The 19,459-nt window shown below is 40.7% G+C and overlaps 1 protein-coding gene across 1 annotated transcript in view; it reads right to left on the bottom strand.

Annotated features, from left to right (window-relative positions):
• The window catches only part of LOC128810364 (von Willebrand factor D and EGF domain-containing protein-like), a 229,814-nt gene that overhangs the window by 118,648 nt on the left and 91,707 nt on the right, over positions 1 to 19,459 (bottom strand). Inside the window, exons 12-17 of the mRNA XM_053983162.1 lie at positions 17,378 to 17,514; positions 16,170 to 16,325; positions 11,760 to 11,864; positions 8,335 to 8,449; positions 5,059 to 5,309; positions 3,609 to 3,828 (exon numbers count right to left, since the gene is read on the bottom strand). Coding sequence (XP_053839137.1) covers positions 3,609 to 3,828; positions 5,059 to 5,309; positions 8,335 to 8,449; positions 11,760 to 11,864; positions 16,170 to 16,325; positions 17,378 to 17,514 — 984 coding nt within the window. The remainder of the gene's footprint in view (positions 1 to 3,608; positions 3,829 to 5,058; positions 5,310 to 8,334; positions 8,450 to 11,759; positions 11,865 to 16,169; positions 16,326 to 17,377; positions 17,515 to 19,459) is intronic.

A 19,459-nucleotide genomic window follows, 5' to 3' on the forward strand; every position in this document is an offset into this window, starting at 1 on the left:
AGAATCTTTTTCTTTCTTTTTTCCTTCAAAAACAAACAAACAAACAAAAAAAAAAAAAACACAAAAAAAAATTGTCACAGAGGAATGAATTGCAGGATGATAAAAACAGAGCATTATTATTCACCTCCTACAACATAATCTCTCATTGCTTCAGCATTGCAGACAGCTTCCACTAGTCCTTTCATGTTAAAATAGTATCTCAATGTAGAAAACTAAAATTGAAGTCTCTTTATAGTTTGAGCTGCCTAAAAAGCCAGTGACATCACCTTACCATGCCTGCTTCTTCTTGAGGAAAAAAAGAACAGCAGCATGAAAGCCACATCCCTTTTCCTGTGCCATCTTAACATAACTTATTATGGTTTTCATGCTTCTTGCTTCGTTTATTGAAACAGGACATCACACAGTGTTGCAGGGCCAGGCTTACCTTTTCCCTTCCCTTGTGAAATTTTGGCTGTTTATATTTCATAATTCAATTAGCACATTCCTGGCATCAGGCTGCTTTTCTCTGATGCTGATTTCTGGTGATGCATTGGGAAATGATTAGACATCACATGGAAAATATTGAACGAGGAGCCCTCTGATTAGATTAGTAATTACTTTCTTTCTCTGAGTATCATACAAAGACTAAACATGCTTCCATAAACAATGAGAGGAGGATCAAAGTTCCCAGTTTCAGTAACAACAGTCACTTCTCCCTTGGTCCCTCTCATACTTTCCTTCTCACATTTCAATACTCTATTTTCATTGCAAAGGGCTGTCTTTCACATCTCAAAGACAAGGGCATTACAGAAATCAAGGAACACTATAAATAACACGATAAAATTCAGCCCCTTGGCTGATTTTTGTGATGTAAAGGTGAAACTATGCAAACATGGCTTTTCACATAGAGATATTTGATTTTAAACAGTGTCTGACCAATTTGGGCATAATGACAAACCTGATGATTTCTCCTTCTCCAAGGAGAAATGTTTGCAAAGACTGAAACTTGGCTGCATTATGCTGAAGAAGCAGCAGAAATGCACATGAAACTGCACCAAGAAGTGTCAATTATTCTGTTTACACAACCTCCTGTGCACTGTAGCACAGGGGAGTCTCAACTGTCTTGGCACTGCTACAGTACAAATAAAAATAATAGGAATAGAAGTTCATCAAGTTCCAAGGCTGAACCATCTGTTTGTGTGCCAGCTATATTTCTCCATCCCTGCATGGGAAGTTGTTTGAGAAAATAAAGTCCTTTCATGCCTTGATAGGAGCTGACCACCTACAGATGCAAAGAAAGATTTTTTGACTGTGTTCACATTAAGTTGAATCTAAAGGAACAGAAAAATCCCATTTAGGGTCTCTATGGTTATTAGAAACCAGCAACAAATCCTGGGAGTTTCTTCAGTTTCCTGAAATATAAAATGAAATTATGGTTCCATCTTGCTCCCCATCCCACCCCAACTTTGTATTAATCACTGGTATATGGGGAAAGAAATAATGATTTTGTGATTGGGATAGTTATCAAGGATGAGTTCTTGCTTCCTGTGGCCAAAAGAATGAACAACAGGGAGCTTTGTTATCTTGTTGACAATGCAGATGAAAAATCAATGAGCTTTGAACATGCAGAGACCCAGTAATAATTCTGGAGTCAGCCTTCTCTCAGATTTCCTACTGGCTTTTCTCCCTGCCTTGTTGCCATTCTTACATTTTACCCTCACACTGATGCACCCGAGTTGCTGCTTCCCTTGCAGGGGTGCTGGGGAAGCTCTCACAAGTCCACTTCTTGTTTCTGCTGCCTGTTTACTGTCATTTGTAAAGATTTGATGGTGAAGTGGTGCTGTCACTTGAGCTGCACAGCATTGCCTTCTCATTAGATTATTGATGGTTTTCTGGGGAATTGAGGCATAAACACAGCATCAAGAATGAGCTTTTATTGTTGTCACTGAACCTGCCCTGAAGTAAAATCACCTGCTTCCCAGCTGGCTTGCAGCTCCACTTGTTTATAATTTTTCACCTGCTATTAAAACTTTGAGATGTATTCCTTTTTCACTCAATCATATTTTATTTTCTTTTGTTGCTTGTGTTTTGGCATTTTGGGAAGAACCAGGAAAAGCAGCAAAACCCTTGCGCTGTTATTTAACTTGCAAGATCTAAATGTGAAGGCAAACCTTGTTTTTCTCTGGCCATCAAGGTTCTGTGTGCCCTTGTCTCTCCAGTCAGCAGGCCCACTGAAGTTATTAACTCAGGGAATTATATTGATTTTTATTCATTTAATCAATCTCCTTACAGGCAATCCAAACTTTTTCTCATTGTATAGCTCCACAAATTACACCATGAAAAGTTCCCAATCTTTCCTGTGCTCGTAGGAATGTTTTTTTCCAGGGGATTACAGACATTTGGCCTGTGTTTGGTTGGCTTAGGGATTTTTATATTTTGATCAAGCTTTTATGTTAGAACTTTATTCTCCCTACTTAGGCTTGTGTGTTCTTGCCTCAGTGGAGTCTCTGGTGGTGTAAAGACTTTGGACAGCAGCAGGCTTTGGCCATTAGGTAGCATTACCTGGAGTCAACACAGATTAGGTGTCACAGATCTTTTAGGCCATTTTTATGGACTTCTGAAAGATTTTTCTTTTATATTTCTTCTGGAATGTTATAGAAATGAAATCTGGGCTTGCAGTCCCACATGACCAAAGCAATAAAGCTGCTGACAGGCAGGAAGGGTACCTTGCTCACGGAGTAAAATCTGTTCACTGCTTTAGTTTAAAAATGAGTGTTTTTCTGTATATATGTACAATAAACAGTAATAATTATGTGCATTTGATGTTACTTCTACTTTATTTTTCAAACCCATAACACTGGCAGTGGCCAACCTCATGGGTCTCAAGAATGTGAACAGAGCAGGGGGTTAAGTAATCATTTTTCTTCCCTTAATTTCTTAAAATCACATTTTGGCCAGCTTTTCTGGTTTTGGCTTGGATAGAATTTTGAAACCAGGGCACCAGCCTTTGAAGAGTTTCAGGGGTTAGATTTTGTTTCATCATCATGTCTGACAACTCACTGGGATTGTGATTTTCTAATGCTTGAATTTATTGAAGCTTCAAGAGGGACTAAAGGACAATTTATTTTTCAATATTTTCCATATTTTCTTCTTCCTAGACCTAAGAAACCTCATTTATTTAAAGGACAATTTATTTTCCATGTTTTTCATATCTTCTTCTTCCTAGACCTAAGAAAACTCATTTAATTCTAGTTCTTTCCTCAGCTTAATTAAGTGAAATTCTGCCAAGTGCAGAAAGGCTCTGGATCTTTGCCTTTTCTCTTTCACTCAGTCTTCTCCTAGCTCATCTCATGGATGAACAAATCCATGGGAAATGAGCAGGAAGCAACAGAGATCTGGGAGGTTCACATCTTCCTTGCGTGATCATTTCAGGACAACAGAGCTTTAGGCCATTTTCCCTCGTTATCAGCTAGAGAAATATCATCTCTCTATGCCTAAGGCTAAGTCATGGCAGCAGAAGAGCAGGATTATGTTTGCAGTCCATTTGGAGATGTTGTGGTCGTGCTACACTAATCCTGTAGCTCAGAACATCTGTGGTTAAAGCAGAGATGCAAACAGAGAGGTGTTACCTCCCAGACCAGCGGGGCATTCACAGAAGTAGCTCCCCACGCTGTCCACGCAGGTTCCGCTGCCACAGGGGTTTGATTTGCAGTCCCTGATGTCTTCCTGGCAGAATTCTCCATCAAATCCATTTGGACACAAGCACAGGTATTCACCAAGGCCTGGAGGGTATTTAATATTAGTGACACATGTGCCACCACTGAGGCAGCTGCAGGGCTTCACTCCAACCTGGAAAAGGCAAAAGGGGATTCTGGTAAGGTTCCTCTGAATAACCACAGCTGGGATGTGTATTGTTCCCCTTTAGGAAGGGAGAGATTTCACTACAAACATGTTATCCAGTATTATGAAAACTTATTTCTAACCAATTTCCTTTGTCTAGATAGATGGCCTTATACTCACTGCACTCATTTATTTGACTGAGAGCTCCACTTCAAAGGGATTTCTTTTTTCATCATTTAGGGGCAATTTCTGATTCTTTATAAGGAAAAAACCCCAATCTTATTTGCTGTAACAGCAGATTTCACATTGTATCTGAGGGCAGAATTTGTTCCTTGTTCTTCAAAGAAGAAAGGAAAAATCTTTTTCTCTTTGCCCGCCTGCCCACCTTCCTCTTTCACATTACAAATGGCTCCCAGGCAGGAACATGACTGTGGCATTCCTTATCTGGTGTCTCTCTTCAGGGAAGGGAGATCCATGGTTGTATTTTACGTATGTACAAGAACTGCATTTCTACAGATTCAAAGCTCTGCATTATCTCCCCCAGATAACACAGGTCTAGCTTGAAATATTTCCATTAAAGCCATATCTAGGCTCCAGTTTCCCCTTTGCTGTGTGGGTTCAGTAGATTGGTATTTTGTGGTTTGAATGAGCAAAAATAGGAATCTCTGGGAATAAAAATCTTTTCTTCACAAAAGTGTTCTTATGTTAAGAGTCTGCATCCTGCTTTATTAGCTCATCTGATCAGAGGATTAATGTTAGCCCATACAATAAAGACAAAGCCATGCACAAGCTCTGCCAAGAAACTTAGAGTGTGGAGTAAAGACATAAGAGCAAGATATCCTCTAAAAATATCATTGAGAATGAGTTATAATCTCCCTTTTATAGCTAAAGCCTGGTCTTTTATGTTACATGCTTTTTTTTGTGCAATCCAGATGCAAAATGTGAATTTTAAAGCAGATTAATGAACCATTAAAAGGCTTTGCAAGAATGTTCTTTCAAACAGCAATCAATAGCACTCTCTCTTGTTCCCTGTATATATAGTTTCTATGTTCTCAGAGATATTTATTCCATTAATTGATCATTATTGCCGTGCTGGATATTATGCACTTATGAGGAAATAGCTGAAGCCTTATTTTTCAAGACAGTAACAAATTATTAGCTATGATGACAATTGCACAATTGTGTTGATGTGACAAACAGGTTTGTTTTGTTTTTCCTTTAAAATATTCTTTCCCTTACCTCAATAGAGTATCTGCTCTGTGCATTGCACTCATCTGACACAGTGAATTCAAAGGTCTGCATTTCTTCTGACTCAACTTTCCAGAGGAGCAGGCCAGCAGCAGAGAGCCTGGCATCCCGTGGCCCAGCCTCCAAGATGAATAGCACAGCTGACCCTTCTGGATCCACTGCTATTAGCTGGTAAACAAAATTCTCACCAATAAATGTCAGCAGCTGGCTGGAGGGGGCCTGGAACACAGGAGGCAGGTTGTCTAAACAGCAAAAATGAAACCATGATTACATAAACTCCGGTTTCTCCCACGTAAAGGTTCTCAGAGTGGGTCTTTGAAGGAATGCTCTCAAAGAAAACATGCAGAGCATGCCCAGAGGCTGATGAAGGAAGAGATTTGTGTGTTAGAGGTAGCAAATAGCTTTACCAAAAGAGCACCTTTTTCCTCCCCCTTTTTTTTGTGCCCTATTTTTGTCCCATCCTGCACTTTGATTAATTTTGATGTGCTATCTGATATATGGGAGAAAATAGTACACGATTTCTATAACCTCCCCCTAGTCCCAATTCTTCCTAAATCTGTAATTAGCTATATTTCTTATACTTACATACATATCTAATCTACCTATCATCTGTCCATTTAAACATAAATAAAATAAATCTCAAAATGCTGAATGACAAATGAGCTGGGCGGGCAACTCCGAAGGAAAAATAAATTGTAACTCTTCCACTGAGTAGGCTCTCCTGCCTTTACCCATGAGGAGTAATTAAAGGAGCAGTTTGAGGGAATTCAGTTGGACATTCATCAGGAACAAAGGTCTTTTCAGTGCCAGCAGAGATACATCAGTGATGCTGAGACTGCCCATCCCCAGTGACAGTGGTGTGTATCACGCCACCATTGGCGCTGTTGTTTCTGGGGTCGCTGTTTACATTCAGTATTTCCTTAATGAAGATAACACCTCTAATTTTACAAGGCTATTTAACAGCAGAAGGTAAATGCTACCTGAAGACACTTTCAATGCACATAGGTAAGGAGGACAAGGTAGAGAAAATTATTACATTTTATAATTAGAAACCAAGGAAAAGTAAGATCAGATGAGTACCCTGAGGTGACAGCAGCTCTTTTCAGGGCCAGGAATTTCATCTCCATGTCCTAAGCCTCCTCAGTCTCAAGGCATCTCTCCTCTTTAGCCAGTAGTACAAATTGACAGGTATTGATATTTAAAGGAATCTCACCGTGTAATTTGACAGTAGTTTTGTTTAACTTAAAGCACATTTCTAATACCCAGGATTCATTTCAAGCCATGCTCTAACATTATGTGTTCTCATAAGGACTCCTTGCAATATGCTCATGGGAAATCATCATTAGGGGTTTTTTTGTGGTGCATATAATTTTCATCCAACTTTGCTTTTCATAGCAGAGCTTAGATGATGCAATTATTTAAATATGTGTCTCCTTTATTGCTGCTGTGCTATGAGAGCTTTCTAAAATGCTTGTCCAGCAGATTGTCCTGGCATAACTGTTGAAAGCTTCCATCTATTCATTTACCTTTTATTTCCCAAACACTAAAGCCCTGGAGCCCATAAAAGTTGTGCCCAAAGTAATCAATGAAAAATTGATGCAGGGTATGCATTTAGGGATAAACACAAAGGTGTTAACTGAATGGATGGTAAGTGGAAGTGGTAGGCACAAAACAACATAAAATCAGATGTTTTGAAAGGAGTCTGTGGAGGAGTGTTTCTAATGCTACAGAGATCTGCTTGCCATCCAGTAAATATATATACACTCTCCCTACTACTGCAGATCTTTTAGAGAAATTTTCACATTTTGGAAAAAAGGTCTGACAAACCCTGACTTCTAAATATTTTTAAATTTTGACATCATTTAAAAGTGAACAATGAGTTCACTTTCAGAGTTCCCAAATTACTTCTAATTTTATAAATTTCAAAACAAATGCAGTTTTTACTTTTTAAATCATTTCCTGAATTTGAAAATCAAGCCGTCTTGGTATTATAATGAGTCTGTCAGTGTAACACCAGCATCAGTCCATGCCCTGCTGCTGCTCTGGCCAGCAGAATATAAGGTCAGGTTGGATGTGGCTCTGAGCAACCTGGTCTAGTGGAAGGTGTCCCTGCCCATAGCAGAGGGTGGGACAAGATGATCTTTGAGGTCCATTTCAAATCCTTCAAGACTTTCTATCATTCTATGACAGAAAGGAGGCAAGGTTTGTGAGTCACAGATAATATCCCTCATTGGACTAAGTATTTTTTCTGGGGAAAAAAAACCAGCTTTCAAGTGTACAGACTCTCTTTCAGATCTGACTCACTCTTAGGCATTTTAACTACTCATCCAAGTGATATCCAAATGGATTTTTAGTTGGCCAACTTTTGGAATGTAATAAAACTCCAAACAACTGAAGCAGACTGGTTCTGTGACTCACATACCTTTCTGTAATGTGTTTGGGTTTACAAAGCCTAAAATGCAGAGAAACTCCTTCTGGAAGCACCACATGGATTTACATAAAAGCAGTAATACAATCTTTATATTGACCAGATGCAAACATGCTCATGGAAGGGAGGAGATGGGCTGTGAGGATAATGCTGCTGGAAGCACGGATTGCCTGTAAAGAGTGGGGTGAGCAATGGTTGTTGTTTACACTGGGCAGGTGGCCATGAAAAAAACTATGATTTAGTCTTCATCCTTCAGGAGATGCTTCAAAAGGCAGCCTTCTCCATGACCCCTGCCTTGAGGGGCTGCAGAATGAGCCTCTGGGTTCTGTGGCAGTGCAGGTAATAAGTGGCTGATCGCTTGGACTCCCTGCCAAGCCAAGCTCTGCTATGAGACATTTCATAGGATTTGGCTCAGTGAAAGGAAGCAATTCTTCCAAACACCAAAAATGCATGCTAGTGTTTTAAAAACAGTATTTTCCCCAAATTGCCTCCTTAAAGATTGGTACCTGCGAGATGCTGACAGAGATATTTGGGGTTCATCACCTTGAGCTGACAGACTTGGGCACTGCATGAGGCACTGGCATATCAAATTCTAATTTTCAGGCTTTTTTTTTTCATTTATTAATCTGAGATTTATCAGGTTTCAGACACAACAAAGTGCATAGTGCATGCAGTGGTGTCTGCATTTCTATGTACCCAGTTATTCCCACTGCAAACAGTCCATGTGCACTGGACAGGATAGATTCAGGTTAGCTAAATGGAGGAATATATTTAATAAGATGAGTCATAAATTCCCAGATAAGTGCTTCTAAATTCTAGAAAAGAAACCCCTGTCTTACTTTCATTAACAGACCAGGTGAACTTAGAAATGTCAGGTTCACAGAGAAGACAAGGGCTTGTAGGGCTTGACTCTCCTTCACCATAGCAAAGTCCATCTATATTGCACGTATTTTCCTGCCAAAAAAAAAAAAAAAAAAGGAAATAAAAATGGGTTGGAGGTGAAGGCAATTTAAAAAAAGAATAAGAAAGATAAGAAATTAGCAATTATTAATTTCTGGATATTAGCAGAAATTCACTTGTCTCTTGAAACAAGGAAACAGCAGCGAATTAAATGTTGGTGCTTTCTGCTTACAGTGAGGAAACTATGGAAGTTTTCCAGTTCCAGCTTGGGATCCTTGTAGCTTTGAATGTTTTAGCTTAGGCAGTGGGGTGGTGCTTTGTCATAAATGGATGATGGATGCAACAGAATGTGCCTCTTTTCCCATTTGCACACTCGTGTGGTGTGTGTGGTCACTATTCCCAGCTGGGACTGTTAATGCAGTGAGTGTCAGGTATCCATGAAAGTTCAGCTCCATGGGACTCCCTCTCAGGGTCTGGGTGTCGGGATGACCCCAAGATTGTAAAAGTCCTTGTTCTCCCAGCCCATGCAGCCAAAGAAGGAGTCGGAATGCGCAGGGTCGGCTTCTCAAGGATGTTTATTTTCTCTTATCTAGAACATTCTTTCTCTGACCTGCTGAGCTCTGTCCAGCGGGTCGGCCATGGCATTCTGCTCTGCACTCTAGGGCGGCATTTACTTTTTATACTAAAAACTATATGAGCTATGTTTACAATAGCCAATATCTATCATTTATGTCGGACAATGTGTCTCTACCTTAAACCAGTAGAAAAGTGTCACCATCACACCAAGACATGGAGGACATGAAGAAGGAGAAGAAGGTCAGGACACACCCAAATCCCTCCATCTTGTCCCCTTGAACCCCATTCTAAAAAACCCCAAAATTCTACTTTTTCACCCTGTGTTAATTCAACTACCACACTACTCAAACCCTTGTGGCTTGTAATTCCTCATACAAAATTGGCAGCTTTTTCCACAGGCTAAAATCGAAGCCACAGGTGTTTTTGACTTCATGCCAAGGTCTCTGAGCCCCCTGCCAGGGTCTGGAGACAGCCAGGGCAGCTAGAGGGATGTCCTGGACTCCAACAACTCCCAAAGCCTGAGCCTAGACAAAAGCTCCATTTGAAATATTGGATTCCTGCTCTTTATAAACATTTGCAAAAGCAATGCTATAAAAGCGGAATAAAGAAGTGCGTTAGAATTTAGGCTCCCATGAGGGATTTGTAGAGAACAGCAGAGCACCATGGTGCCTTGGTGGGGCAGAACATCCCAAAAGACATTTGCGAGGGGATGCTCTGTGGGCACAGCAGCCTTTGGGCTGACCTGCTCCTCTCCCACCAGGGCCAGGGGGGGCCCTGTGGGACCCATGTGGGTTGAAGGCACTTGGGTTATCTGGGAAGGGAACACAAGGACATAATTAACAGATGGAGTTAAAGATGTATCCCATGGGAAGGTTCTGTGGAGGAGTTGGGCCTTGTAGCCTGTGTTGGGCAGGTGGGACTTTATCTGACTATGCAGATTCCCAGAAAAACTTGGAATACTTCTGGGAAGGGGATGTCCTTGCCACAGTGGGACAGCAGGATGGACAAGCTACCAAACACATTTTTCCCTTTCCTTCCTTTGTTTTTCTGAGACTGATATATGTCCTGTTACTGGCCCTGTGTTTTCTGTCTACTGCTTTACTGATGTCCCAAACTTCTTTTGCAAACTGCATTAGTCAATAATACCACTTTAGGGTAATGGGTAAGGTAGAGAAAAAAAAAGCATTCTCATAATGGCCACAACATGATAGAACATGACAGATCTCCAGCATTAAAACCTGGATGTTAATTATATTTTATTACATTGTTGTTTTCAAGGGCTTGATGGTCTGATGAAAAAAAAAAAGATTTTTTTTTCTGATGTGATACAGTGTGGTACAGAATGTGAAATGGGCTGGTATAAAATGTCCCCTAATTGAAACACCTTTTCTGAAAGCAATTTAGGTGTTGTAGAGTAATGTAGAAGGGGCATAATTAGACTGTGGTCTAATGCAATTGGAAGCCTAGATCAAATATTCCCTTGAAGCATCTTAGAATAGAAATTACAATAATCCCCAGAGAACACCATATTGAGAGACCATATACATTTCTGAGTTTCAAAAACATAAGAATAAGGAAAGCCTTTGACAAAAACCCCTTGCTTTAGCTTTAAGTGAAATGATTCTAACACAATTATTTTTAATCTGAAACGAAAGTGGTTTTGCTCTCAGTTGGGCTGTGCTGGGCTTCCCTGCCTTTATCTCTGAGGGCAGTGACAGAGGGACTTTGAGACATCCAGTCAGGGTCAAACTACCACACAGGCCTATAAAGTAACTTCTATTCACTCACTTACTTGGGAAAAAAGTGAACTTTTAAAAAATTTTGGTAACTGGTATGTACTTGCAATCAGTGCAGGTTTTAAAACTGTATTTTCTCATTAGCACTAATGAGAATAGTGAGGCAAATGAGTTAAGATGTACCTGATTAATCTTCATTTTATAAAAAAGCAGACTGTTGGCCTCCTATTAATTCATACTTGCCTCAGGGCAGGAAAGCAGGATCAGCACATTTAAATATCCCACCTAATACCCTCCAAAACTTTTTTGAAGCCCCACTGCAAACCAGATAATTTGCTTAATGCAGGCCTCTGGAAAAAAAGAGAAGGAAAGATCTTTTTAAGGGATGCTACACCAATAATTCCACAGGAAAACAGAGGATTATAGTGCTCTGCAGGCAGTTTCTAACGTTTTGGCAGTTTAAAATGTAGCTCTAGACTTTTGGTTATGGTTTTGAAACTGTCAGAATGCTCTATGTTTGTACTTAGCAGTGTTTAATGCAAGCAGGAATGGTTTATGTTCTCTCAAGGGTGTTCTCACATGACAAAAAACTGTATAACATGCATCTTTGTGTGCCTCTTGCTAAGGCAGAAAATGGGAACAGAAATGATATACCCTCACCAAAGAGGATGGGAGAGGGGAAATAGCAGAGACACTTCAGAAGTGAAGTTAAGCCTCCCAGGGCAGGCTCCTCACTCTTATTTACTCCCACTAACAGCTGCAAGGGATAAATATTGGCAACCATGAGCTTTCCTGAGGTGTTTGTGTGAGGAAGGTCCACCGTAAAGCATGCTCTGTCAGGTGTTCATTCCCCACGTAAATATGAAAAAGAAATAAAATATCGCAGACGTGAGGCTGTGAAAGAGAAAAGCGAAGTGTCGGGCTGTGCAGCTGATCTGTGAAATAGGTTTTCCCCTTCCAGAGCAGTTATTACACACAGCACATCAGAGGGAGGGAGAGGGCTAAGGAAGAGATGAACGATCCGTATTAAACCTTTATGATCTTTAAATTACCTTTAATTTACAAAGTCCGGTCGGGTGGAATTGGCAGACCTGGCAGACCGCGTCGTACAGGGTCAGCACTCGGGAGTTACTGTACTGCAAGCCATCGTTAGTGATCTAAATGATACAAAAATCATCTTTAGAAGTAATAATGTTCCATATGGAGACTGTCTGCTCATTGTGGAGCACATACCACTGGCCCCTCGAGCTGGATGCGTGCCAGCAAGATAAATTAAACCACTTGCGAGTGGCTCTGCGAGCTAACAAATTGCTTAATGCTCCAAACTGGAAATTCTTCATTAATAACCAAAAGATCTTTTGGCTCAGCTGGCATTCAGCTTTCTGATTGCTATTAGGTTTTATCCTGAAGGTGTTTTTTTTTTCCTCATACCCTTATGGAAGCTGTACTCAAGTACTAAAAGGAGGATTTCAAGGAGTTGTGAAACACAATTAACATTTTTGGCTGGGACTCAGAACCACTTTTTTATTAATAGCAAATAACTAAGTAAAATCCTGGGCCTGAAAAAAAAAAAATATGTATTATATAGGTCTATTTGAAATTAACCTTATAAAAGATACAAGGGAGGACAATATGAGAGAGAAAGTCTCGTTTCTGTAGGAAGGTACATTAGAGCAGTCACCTCTCATAATGGATAATTCAGAAAGCCTTAAACATGGCCTTTTTTTATATAAGAATGCTTACACAATACCAAAGAGTTGAGTAAATTTATATTTTGATTTTTCCACAGTAAAAGTGAAAAAATACCAGAGAAGTGTGGATAAGTGATCATTTTTGAGAGTGCTTTGTGAGATGTCTTGAGTGGTGTGAACCTTAAAGAGCACCCCAAAACCCTGGGGAAGGCAATGCTGTAGACACTGGTGAGAACCAGCAGGAAAGCAAAGCCCTTTTGTCAGGTATTTTTCAGGTTTTGTCTTCTCACAGTCAAAATAAAGCTGCTGTTTTGCAAATCCAACAGGGTTTGTTTTGGATTCATCAGATACCCCTGTGTTTATTTGCTATTAAAAACCAATCCCCAGCCCTCCTTCACCTCTCCTGAGACCACAAAGCTGAAACATCCTCAGTCCCTTTGCAGGGGATTTTTACAAGATTGAGGCCATAAAGTTTTTGATCAATCAATAAACTCTTCCAGTTCCCAGAAAGAATGTTAAGTTAAATTGAACAAAGATAAGCAGGAGTACAGAGAGCAACAAATACTTGGTAAGTTTCATAAAAAGCAGCAATTATCATGAATTGGTTGAAAGATCATGGAAGGTAATAGAGCAGATTCTCCTACAATGTCTCATTGTCTCATGGGATGGTTCTGCACTGTGAGCTGAGTGTTTGTGTCTGCAGAAACCACCACAAGGGCAGGAACAGGCAGCATTCATGGATATTCACAATTTCAACTTGTGGAAGTGAAATAACTTCTTTGGACTAATATAATTCAGTAAAATTCATTGATCTAGTAAAATTCATTGGTTTAAGGAAAATATTGGACTATTGACATATTAGACTATAGTGTGTTGTACTACTGGTAAAGGTGCTTTTAAAAGAAATAAAGGATTTCTCCTGCAGTTTGACAAAAAATTGAAGCAGACAACCCCTCTGTAGACCTGCTGTTCACTGAAAGACACTGGCAGCAAGATTTCCATTAAGAATTTATTACTCCTGATGCAATTTAAACTTAATTTAAATTTGTTATTTTACTGGAGTGTCCAATGTTGAATCAATGCTGGTGCACTAATAATGGGTGAAAAAATGGCTAGACAGGGAAAAATATAAAAAGCTGTAAAATTGCACTAATTGTTCTGTCTGAAGTGAGCTTTGTGAGTGAGATGTAACTCCTGTAATTTGATTTTTTTTTAATCTGTATTTTTTTTCTACATTCTATTATAAACATCTATTTTGGTCTCTTTTTAGAATTGGGCTGGTTTACAGCTATTTTAATTGCTTTTTCATTAGTCATCTTAGTGATGTGGAACAAACACTTTGATGAGAACTGAGCTAAGCAAACCTTTAATTTGTTTGGACCTTAAGAGGCAAACTTAGGCCCACTTAGAGTTGGACCTTGTTTGCTTGGTATCATCTGGAAAGAAAGAGCTGCTTCTGCATAAATGCAAAGGATGATCAGGAATTCTCTTGCTTCTGCCTCAGGTTTTTCACCCATAATGAAATGATCTTGGCTATTGGCATCACTCTACATAGACTTTGTAAAGTTTCTTAAAAAAAAAATTGAAAGGTGTAAAACTGTTTTGAGTTCAAATTCAGTTGTTGCCTCACTGAATTTTTTGTGATTTTTTTCCCATTCTAGACAAATACAACAACAGCTTAATGAAAAGGATGAGAGCTGCTTCCCAAATTAGATAAGTGCCTGCCAAGCTCTTTCACCTCTTCACCCAGGCATCTGCCTGGGCAGCTCAAGTCATCTGCTGCCCAAGCATTGGTTTGTATTTTGATATCTTAATTAATTATGCCAAACACTCCGGTGTAGCCACATGTACTTTCTTATCTGTGTTCAGCAGCATGTTATGGGAACAATGGGCAAAATATGAAACATGAATACAACAGGAGATTAAATGAAAGAGTGCTGAGAAGAGCTCCTGCTCCCCCAGTCTGGTAGTGAAAAAAGCTGTAGTGAAATTTTTCTGATTCCTTTGAAATTTCATTTGGGAAAGGGGAGAAAATCTGAAAATATTAAACAGTGACATTTCCAGAAAGAATTGTGTTGATTTTTAGTTCTGAAAAATCCTTTAGCTATGCTTTGAAAAGTAGATACATAGATACATAACCCAGAACATCAATAAGTCTTATGAGCTGCAATAAGTCTTAAGAGGAATTTTCTGGAACATGAATTTTTGAACACCTGTGGAATTTGTTGAAAGTAATTTTTTATCTTGAAAATCTCCATGATTTTGTTCTCTGTGCTGCCACGTAAGGCCAGCTGCCTTTGAAACTGAGCACTAGGCTCTGCCTTCCCAATTTGTTCATCTAAAGATCCACAGGAGTTCCAGACTCACGTGCAGACTGAGATGATTTAATTGAGCATTCCCTGCATAGCCGTCAGCCTGGTTCCTCTGCAGGGTTTGAAGGAGAGGGAAAGGGCAGAAAGCTTGCAGGTGTAGAGGTTTTCTGGAGCTTTAGTGTGTGGGAAGAGTTTTTGTAGCTGTTTTTGAGGGGAAAGAATGAGAAAAATTGTACAGACCTCCTCAGGGCTGAAAGGAAGCACTTGAACACAATCAGAATTGTGATAGATCTGTGCTGTGAGGACAATGTCCTGGAACACTGGAGAAACCTTCCTGTGTCCATAGCAGGATTTTAGCTGTCCTCCTGGGGCAGGAACACCCGAGGTGTCTCTCTCTCAGGTCCTTCCACCACGAGGCAGCATTTTATCTCACAGCTGGCAGAGTTCAATATTGTTTTGGAGAAATTTTGGAGCCTGAGCAGAGCACCTCCCCTCCTGGTTCAGCCCTGGTGTGTGCCACAAGGAAGGTCCAGCAGCAAGCAGTGAGCCTCTGTACCCACAGGGTTTTTACCCTAATGTCCTGAACTCCCAAATCCTTATCTTTTCAAAATAAATGACTGATTAGAAGACGTGCCCTGCCAAACATCCTTCTGTTTCCCCCAGGCCACGTGGCAGCACGTGTCCCCAGCTGGGTGCAGGACAGGCAGTGGTGAGGGGAGTGTTTTACGTGTTTCATTTTGCATGCTGCAATTTTCAGAGCGCATCTGCAGTCTCCCTACGATGGCAATATATTCTTCTCAGCTTCAGAGCCTTTAAAAGGTCTCAGTCTTGTAAAAAACAACTGATCTGCAGAAAATAACCATCCAGGCCTAGAGTGAGTCCAAGGGCAGCAGGTGTGCAGGGTTGGGAAGGCACTGGTTTCTTGGGGATATTTAGAAAAATAGGTACCATTTTGTGAAAAAAGGGGCTGAAACTGCAGCAGAGAACCCAGAAGATGCAGATACTGCACAGGCTTCTTCCTGCAGCCATTCAGACCATGACTGTGACTGTGACATCCCAGCTCAAGCCTGCCCTGGAGCCAGCCCACGCACGCACCGCTCGTGCACCCAGGGAGTCAAAGCTCTCAGCTCTTGCTGTCTAATCAGGAATTTGAGCTGGGGTTTTCAGAAATGGAATACTAATGATTAACAACTGATTAGCACAACTGCATCAATCTCAGGTATTACCTCTAGAAGTGGTTGTAATTGGCCCTTTTGGATTGGCCACAGAGACACCTGGGTTCAGCTCTTTGTTTTGGTTGGTGGGGTGTTTTTTTTTCTCTATGTGACATTAGTGTGAGTATTTCTACAGGCATTTTCATTTCTGAAAGGAAGCAAATTGTGCTTTGCATTTTAATTTACCGTGACAACTGATTTTTCTCTTTCTAAAACGTTTCTTAGAAACATAATAAAATTCCTACTTTCACTTGCCATCTTGCGAACGGCTCGTCACCGGCCACGAAGTGCACAGCCTCCGTGATGTTCAGGAGGGGGATCTGGCAGTCAACAGCCTCAGAGCTCAGAAAATCTGCTTTTGTGCTTTCTTCTTCTCTTGACATCCATTCGCCATTGAGATGCTACAGTAAAGCAGAGGGAGAGTGCAGAAAATGAAGGCTCATAAAGAGATTCCAGTTGTCAGTGTATGTTTATATTTCTAATCAATAATATAAGGCATTCCTAGGTGGTTTATTTAAAAGGAAACATGCTGTTACTATAGCTACAGTAAAGGGGAAGCCATGCTTAGCTAGGCATGCAGGTGGTCTGTGGATTTAGGAAGTGCTGTGGTCTGCACTTGGGATGAACAGCTGGGATGAGATGGGGTGATGTAATCGAGTGACTTTGTGTTTCCTCCTGGAGCTCAGCAGCTGGCTCGTGGCTCCTTGAAGGTGATGTCAGCTACTCCTCCAGATCAGCTGCACAAAACATTCCAACTGGTAAGAGCCTATGGAGCCCTAAGGGGGCTCAGCAAATCTCAGCTGTGCCTCGTGAGCGTGCCAGCACCGACTGGGAGTCAGGCTGAGTGTCTGTTCTGAGGTGGATTTATGAGTTTAATCAAACATTTCATATCTGAGGACACTGATCCACCAAATAACTCAGTTTCAGCATTGCCTGTGTATAGTTGTTTATGATAAAATTATAGTGCTTGCATAAGAGATGGGTTTGATGCTCATCAAAACCTCTGATTTGGTGTTGAAGTATGACTAAGAAAATTCAAATAAGAGCCTCTGTAACTGTGGTGAAGAAACCCTATATTCAACCACAAAACTTAACATTTAAATGTGTTTAGGAAAACAACCAAGTGTAGTGATTCCAGATGTACAAAATGAGAAATAATATTGTGATTTTAGGCTTCAGTGGACTACAGAGCAGCTGAACCAAACAGGAATCAAACAAAACTCCACAGAGATTCTGAGCAAGAACTCATAGCTGTGCATTTCCAGGGAACAAGTCCTGGAAAGGTCTGAGCCTCTTCAGCTCCTCTCACATTGGCAGTGGGCTTGGCAGGTACTTGTAACCTGCTGAAACATTGAGGGAAGATAGCACAGACCAGAGTAAAAGATTTCTATATAAACACATCAACGTTTGACTGTATCATCCATATTTTAGGAGCCAACAGGAGGCTGCTTACGATTAGCCTGGTGACCTGGCAGTGCAGGTTGGGAGACTCTCTGAATCCGAGGCCAAACACCCGGATCCTGCTGCAGTCCGAGGCTCGGACGTCGCAGAGGCCCCCGTTCTCCAGAGCCGTGATTTCCAAAGCTTGCTCTGCAGGGTGAGATGGACACAAAGCTTTAGAGAGCAGCACTTACAAGCTGTTCTCTTCTGCTTCATCAGAGATTTTGTTGTACTTGTTCCTGGTTGTTGCAGTTTAATACTTTTCCTTAGGGTCTTCCTTGCCTCCCTGTGGATTTCTCTTGAACAGAGAAACAGCAGTTGTCAGAAGGGGAAGCAGCAAACCTCCATTAAATATTGTCCTGTGCACCCAGTGCTGCAAGATGTATTAGTGAGTGTCAGGGCTCCTGAATCAATTCTCTGAAGCTGTGGTTTCATCTTAAAAGGTCTCCAGGGCTAAAACTTCTGTTGACCTAAGTATCCAGTGGCAATACATCTGCTGACCCAGGTAATGCATCCCTGATCCAGGCACCAGGATGGAAGCACGGCTGAGAGGACAAAGCCTCATCCCACAGCAGAGAGAAACATGGGAACAAGACATGACCATGCCACCAGGATCCTTGAAGTGTTAAAAAGCAGGGGAAAAGCCAGCCCTATGTTTTTGTTTTGTTGTTTGTTTGTTTGTTTTTTTTCCCATAAGTTTTGGCAGCAGAAAAAGGGTCCTTAAAGTAAAGCTTTCTTATGAGGGTTAAATCATTAATGGTAGCACTCAGCTGTGCACTGTGTCAGCACAAAGGTCATACACCAGCTAAGTTTCACTCAAATCCAACATCACGGTTAAGTAGAGCTTAAGCTATGTACAGCCTGTGCTGGCCCCCTTACAAGGCTGACTTCCACCCATTACTGTTTTAAAAATGTTTTATGGTTCTCAGGTAAAGTTTCATTTGGGTTCTGGTGTACTTTGGGTATTCATGTTTTAAAATTATTCATTGCTTTCACATTGGGGTTATTTCGACAGAGGAAAAATGCAAGTCCATTGGATGTCAGAATTCACATCTTTAATTAAGAAAAATTATAATTTGGTAGATATTTGCACCAGCTCTTGGGTAGCACAAGACTCAGAATGGCTCCAATATGATACATCAATAATAGCAGTCTTTTGGGACCAAGGCTGCATATTTTCATTTATACTCTTTGTAGATCTAGTGGCCAGAAGAAGCCTCGTATGACAAGTATGACAAGTAACACAAAGCAGAGCAATTTCTTCTTGTCTCCTGAACAACACTTAATAGCAGGGGCATGACCAGCAGCCCTGGGAGGGACGTTGCTCACCAGCAGAGTGGGGTCCCAGTTGTTATCCCTGCTTAGCTTCCTCTTCCCAGCCCCATCACAACAGCTCTGGCAAAGTAATATTGCCCATCAGTTTTCTCTGAGCTGTAGCTTGCCTAAAACAGAAGCTCTCCATCACCTAATATTTTAATAGTACCTTAGTTCAGCTCTGATTCGAGGGGCAAAATGCCCTGAGTGGAGTTGATAACCTTCCCCAGCACCTCGCTGTTCCTTTAGGGCTCTGCCATTTAGGCTGTCATTAGGAAAGTGCTGTTTAAACACTGCCATCCCACCAGACTGCAGCCTGCAACAACAGAGCCGCATGACTCGTGCTTTTTCCAGAGAAGAAAAGGAAGGAAAACAACATAAACATGAAAAAGATGAAAATACTTTTTTTTCCCCTGCACTTTTGAAGTGCTTTTAGCTTTTCTTTCATTTTTTTTTTTAAATTGATTTTATTGCAGCAGTATTACCAACGCTGCTGGACACTTTGCAATATTTACAAGAAGAGAAATCGTTTACAGCTTATCAGCTTCCATCAGTTACTGGTGGATTCCTGTAATGTACAAAACTATTAGTCAGATGTGGTGACTGGTTTTGATAAATTGCTTTTTTCTGTGTTAGTGCATGAAAATTAAAAAATAAAAATGCTTCATTATGTTTTTCATGAGATTTTAATAGTTAGCCCCACTAGTACTGAGGTAGCTTGGATTGCATTAATGTTTTCATTATCACTGCAGATTTTCAGGCTTCTCTGGGTGAAGCAGAA

Source organism: Vidua macroura, chromosome 7, assembly GCF_024509145.1.
Source record: "Vidua macroura isolate BioBank_ID:100142 chromosome 7, ASM2450914v1, whole genome shotgun sequence".
Classification (NCBI taxonomy): Eukaryota; Metazoa; Chordata; class Aves; order Passeriformes; family Viduidae; genus Vidua; species Vidua macroura.